We start from the raw sequence: 5,574 nt of genomic DNA on the forward strand, positions 1-5,574 counted from the left end.
CGGCTGAGGGCGGGGCGGCTGACGGCGGGGCAGGGAGCGGCGGCTGAGGGCGGGGCGAGGCGGCTGAGGGCGGGGCGGCTGAGGGCGGGGCGCAGCAGGGCGGTTGAGGGCGGGGCGAGGCGGCTGAGGGCGGGGCGGCTGAGGGCGGGGCAGGGAGCGGCGGCTGAGGGCGGGGCGCGGCGGTGGAGGGCGGGGCGAGGCGGCTGAGGGCGGGGCGGCTGAGGGCGGGGCGCGGCGGCTGAGGGCGGGGCGGGCTTGGCGGCGCGGCGGCAGGTGCGCAGGTGGCGGCCGGCGGGCGGGGGCGGCCCCAGAGGAGGGGCGGGGGGAGGTGTCCGCGGCCATCCTGCAGCAATTTCCCTGTGTCACGGCTCCTGTCTCCTAGCAACGGCACCGAGTCCGGCCGGCAGCCGCGCACTGCCCGCAGCGGCGGCAGAGGCAGCGGCTCCGCCGGGCCGGCGGGTCCGGCAGCCGCGGCGGGAGGGCGCTGCCGGGAGGCGGCCCCGCGGCGGGAAGGATGCGGCATGGCGAGGGGGCAGCGCTGCCGCGGAGCTCTCTGAGGCGGCCGGTGGCGGCGGGGCCGAGGGGGCGCCCGGCGCTCGGCTCAGCCCCGCCGCCTACTCGCCCGGGGCCGTGAGGAGCGGCGAGGCGGCGGCGGGGCGGGCGCCGCGCGGGGATGCCTGCTCCGGCCGGAAAGTTTCTTCTCCGCGGTGGCTCCGCCGCTTCCAGCGCCGACTTCTCCCCGGTCTTCCTCGGTAAGTGAGCGCGTCCCCCCCTCGGCTGCACCGCTGCCATTTTGAGCGGTAGTTTCACCCGCGGGCTTCCCGCCTGGGCGATGCCTCTGCGGGGCGGCTTCTAGGCGAGGCAGACCCCGGCGCCTCTGCCCCCGGGGAAGCCGAGCGCTGGCGGGGGCAGCTTCGCTTCGGGGTGCCCGGGCACGGCTGGCAGCCGACTGGGCGGCGGCGGAGCGCCCCGGCGGGCCCGGGCCCGGCTCCCCGACGGGTGGCAGTGCGGGGCGAGCCTGGCACCGCGTTTCCGCGCTGTCCGCGCGGCGTCCGCCGGAGCTGCCCGCCGGGAACGGCCCCGAGTAACATCTCCGGCGAATGCGCCTTGGTTTAATGCTAAAATACTCTCAAAAATGTTTGTTGCTGCCCCCCCCTCCCCACGTCCTGAGTCCTTTGGTTCCCCCGGAGTAGCCGACGCCGCAGCAAGCCTTGTTGTTCGCTGCCAGCCGTTAAGCGGGCGTTAATTCCGGCTGCTCACGGCCGGGAGAGAGAGAGTTAAATCGGTTCCTCTCCGTGTGTCGAAACGAGTGACCGAGTTAGTGTTAAAACTGTATTTGGTTCTCACCGAGTAACCTTAACATAGTCTTTGAACGCCTAGCTGAAACACAAAAGTGATCCTCGGGGGCTTGTTTAAGGAGCTGAAATCGGCTTTTGGTTTCTGGAGATTGCCTTTAGTTCGTACGAAATGTGATTTCTGCCTGTAGCCTTGAAAAGCCTCCATGAGTCTTGAGTTATCGTATTACATTACAATCACTAGTAACAGCCAGTGGTCTTTCCATACCCTCCATCACATGCTACTCTCTCTTTTCCCTGTATTGAAAAAAGTAGCAAGTGAGACTGATTTGCAAAGGTTGCTCAGGAATGATTACCATCTGTTTTTGCTATCCTAGAGAAGACAGGTTCTTGTCTAGTGGGGTGGTAGAAAGAATGAGATCAACGAACTGGCAATTAAAGCAAATCATGCCCTGATAATTACACTTCTACAGCTCCAGAGAATGTTCTTTTTCTTTTTTTTTTTTTAAGGCAAATAAATAGTTCAGCAGTAGAAAAGAGAAGGCAAGTCTCTGCGCTTTGTTTTAAGCATGTAGTACGTTAGAGAGTAAATTAAACAATGTCATCAGGGATAATACTGTCCATTTACGGGAAAAATATAGACAGAGCAAATGGAACACAATTGCTGCATCTGGGGCAGATCTAGGAAGAGAAAAGAAATGAAATGTAAATGCTGATGAATGGGGGAAGGGAAGAAGATTGCTTTAGATGCTTACTTAATTGCCTCTCAATACATTGAACTTTATGAACAATACTATATTCATTACTGTCATCTCTCTCTCCTTCAAAGAAAAAACACACTTAAAAAGAGAAGGGGGGAGGACAAAAAACCTCTGCTCAGTAGAATGAAAACATTCCAAAAAGAATTGCAACAGTGCAGGAATTGTTTCTGTATTGTGCATTTTTGTAGCTCAAATCACTGGAACACACAGATGACTCCTGATGGTCCAGTAAAATAAAGCAGTAAATTCTTACTGTTTATTCCTCTGTCAGTTTTTCTACAAGAAATCATTGTTATTTCTCCAGGTGGCAAACAAGGGTTCTTTCCTTCTTCAATAAGATCTGATGTGCTATTTTTCACCTACTGTCTCCCATTTACCAGCCACTGTCTCCCATTTCTGGGGGCGGGGGGAATTTGTTAATGTTACATAACAGTTACCTTGAACATTACACATGTTTCCAAATCAGTCAGCTGTCCAGCTGATGTACCCAGACCATAGACAGAAGATGGATTTCTGTAATATTGCAGATAAAATGTAAAGGAAATGGCTCTGAAGAAACTTTTGTAAGGCTGTCTGGATATTCAGGTGTTTCCCTTGTGTCTTTTGCAGTAATCCCTCTCCTATTTACAAAAAAAAAAAAGGCAAATAACATGTTTAACCCCCTCTTCTCCTACTAATGTGTAATAAAATTAAAGGTGTCTATAGATCAAGCATACTGCCTTGCTGCTTTTATTTCCTTCCTTCCCTCAAATCCAGCTCCTATGATATCACTAACACCACAGTCCCTGTCAGTGTAATTCCAGGCCCTAATAGGGAATGGGGCTCAAGGGTAGGGAAGCTGCCAGCATTTTGTCACCTTGGTGCCTTGCAGGCTCATTCTGAGACCGAGGACTGAGACCATTTTCTGTTTGAATCAATGAGTACCACTCCCTCTATCATTTACCTGGAGCCTAAAGAATTCAACTAGCTGTTTGCTAAGATTGTGGTGGGACACACTGCTGCTTCCCTTCCTGGAACTGCCTAATTGTTTGTCTTCTCAATCTGTATCTCTCTCTCATACGCAAGAGGTGTATGTGTGAGGGAGGTCAGCCTGTTGGTGTTCCCCCACCCCACCCCAGCCACTCCCCAGGTGACTTGCTGAGGATTTTAGCTAGCAGGAGTTTGAAGAGGAAACAGGAAATGGGCACCTTTTGTACTGCTTAGAGGGCTACCCCTGGTCCTCACCCTGTTTTCTTCTCACCGCAGGAGCTGAAGCAGTGCCCTGGGTAGTGGAGCCATGATCGCCACTGGAGGCCTCCTAAGGATTTCTGCTAGGAAACAGGACCCTTTGCGACCCCAAAGCCAAGTCCCCAAGCGCAAACGCAAGGCCAAAAAGAAGCGCAAGAACGACGTGGTGGTGGTGAAGGGCAAGCTCAAGCTCTGCTCCCTCTCAGGGCTCATTGCCCTCTGTGGTATCCTAGTGCTGCTGGTGGGCATCGCCTTGGCTGTGGTGGGTTACTGGCCTAAGCCCAACCAGGTGTACAGAGAAGGTGGTTTCATTGGGGGCAGACACTTGATGCTGCCTGGAGGCACCCCCAGGAACTTCTCCTGGAGCCAGGCTGGGGCACAAGCAGGGTCCCACCCGGAAGCACCCCCCAGAGCCAACTCCTCCACTACTGCCACTATCCAGGTGTCTCCACAGTCCCCCCCGACTTCCTCATCTCCTCAGGCCTCTGTGGGTTTCCTTTTCCGGCTCTTCTCGGGCTACTTGCACTCGGACAAGCTGAAAGTGCTGGGCCCCCTTATCATGGGCATCGGTATTTTCCTCTTCATCTGTGCCAATGCAGTGTTGCATGAGAACCGTGACAAGAAGACCAAGATCATCAACCTGCGTGACCTCTACTCCACAGTCATTGATGCCCACAGCCTGCGGGCCAAGGATGGAGGCACATCAGCCTCAGCCCCTCTCAATGGCTTTGTCAACTACATGCAGGCCCGGGGCCTGGAGCTCAAGCCTGGCAGCGAAGGCCTGGGTGCTGCAGCCATGCTGGCCAAGAGCTCCTGGCCACCAGGGCTGGGCGTCTCCCTCTCCCCACCTGACCTGGCATCCTCGCCACGGCGCTCCTCGTTCTGCACCCCGCCGCAACCACCCAGCCTGGCTGAGGCTGTTTACAGCATCTACCGGGAGCGTGCTGCCGTTTCTGGCCGCCCGTTCACCAGCCCACCCTGCAGCCCAACAGAGAGCTGGGGCAGGCGCAGTACAGCAAGCTCCATCGTGGACTCCTCACTGAGCGCCTTCACCCTCCTGCCCTTAACACAAGGTGGTGGAGGGGGAGGCTGGCGGAGGCCCCCTGGTGAGCGGGGAGCCCGGGAGATCCCACGGGGAGAATTTGAACTGAGCCTGACTGACCTCAGCAGCAGCCACGTGAAGGGAGGCCGTGGGACAGGGAGGCACAAGCTGGTTCTAAGGCGGCAAAGCACCAGCTGCTTGCCTGATGCCAGGTGCCCTCTTTCCCCTGAGCTCCCTCAGTCCCCAGCCATCAGCGGGGGCCCAGACTCCAGCCTTTTGGTAAAGGCATCTTCTAGCTACTCCAAATCTCTGGATCTGGGGGGTTCAGCCCCCTCCACCCCTCCTGCCATCACCAGGACAGGCTCCCAGAGTTCCCAGTCTGAGCCTTCCAGCAGCAGCAATAAGGGCTACAGCCACCTGGAGGAGGCAGGCACCTCCTTGGAGTCAGTTGCCAACACCCCAGCCAGTAAAACCCAGGACTGTGAGGAGGAAACAGTTGAGAAGACTGACCCCCTCAAGGCTACCAGCAGAGAACAAACAGGAGAGCAACCTCAGCAAACTCAAAGACAATACACAAATAAAGAGAAACTCTTTATGATTTCTAGGTCGCACACTGCGATAGAGCTGGAGGATGGGGAACTGGAGAGCACTGGCATCTAAGCAAAATAGAGAAGGCTCGAGGACACCTTGCAACCCTCCACACCTTCCCCCCCCCTCTATCTTGTTGTGGACTTAGGAAACCAATCAATATCCAAAGAGCTGCAGTATGTTATCCTTAAAAATTGAATTCAGTAAATCCTGCAGATGACTTCAGGAGGAAAAAAGAAAATCCTTTCAGTCCGATTGTGATTGTATGTTCCATACAAGCCAAATTGTATTAAATATCCACAGTCCAGTAAGTTCTTCGGATCAGTTTAATACAATTTTGGACAATATAATTGTGCACTTTACTGTTTTGATTTCTAAGTGCCCCTTCTTCTCCTCTAATTTCTTTCTTCTGATATGCCACTAATTGCCTGAAAACCACAGGCACCTTTTTAAGCTCCAGAGCAGAGTGGTCTTCAGTTCAGGAAAGCTGAGCTCTCTCTTTGTTTTGGTTCAATCGCTCTAAAATTTTGCAAGGCCTTAAGGATGACGTACCTTGACAAAGAATGAGTTTGTTTAAATTCTGGAAAAATGACAATTTAGAAGAGACTGGAGCTGAACAGAGCTCTGATCATTTAGTTAAAACCATAACATTCCTGAATCC

The 5,574-nt window shown here is 54.8% G+C and overlaps 1 protein-coding gene across 1 annotated transcript; it reads left to right on the forward strand.

The window, feature by feature from the left end:
- The first annotated feature begins 594 nt into the window (after positions 1-594).
- TMEM200C (transmembrane protein 200C) lies at positions 595-5,182 on the forward strand. The gene is made up of 2 exons (XM_062568116.1): positions 595-752; positions 3,302-5,182. Exon 2 carries the CDS (start codon positions 3,333-3,335, stop codon positions 4,983-4,985), a length of 1,653 nt encoding a protein of 550 aa, XP_062424100.1. The 5' UTR covers positions 595-752; positions 3,302-3,332; the 3' UTR covers positions 4,986-5,182.
- Positions 5,183-5,574: the final 392 nt, after the last annotated feature.

Source organism: Rhea pennata, chromosome 2 (genome assembly GCF_028389875.1).
Source record: "Rhea pennata isolate bPtePen1 chromosome 2, bPtePen1.pri, whole genome shotgun sequence".
NCBI classification, from domain to species: domain Eukaryota; kingdom Metazoa; phylum Chordata; class Aves; order Rheiformes; family Rheidae; genus Rhea; species Rhea pennata.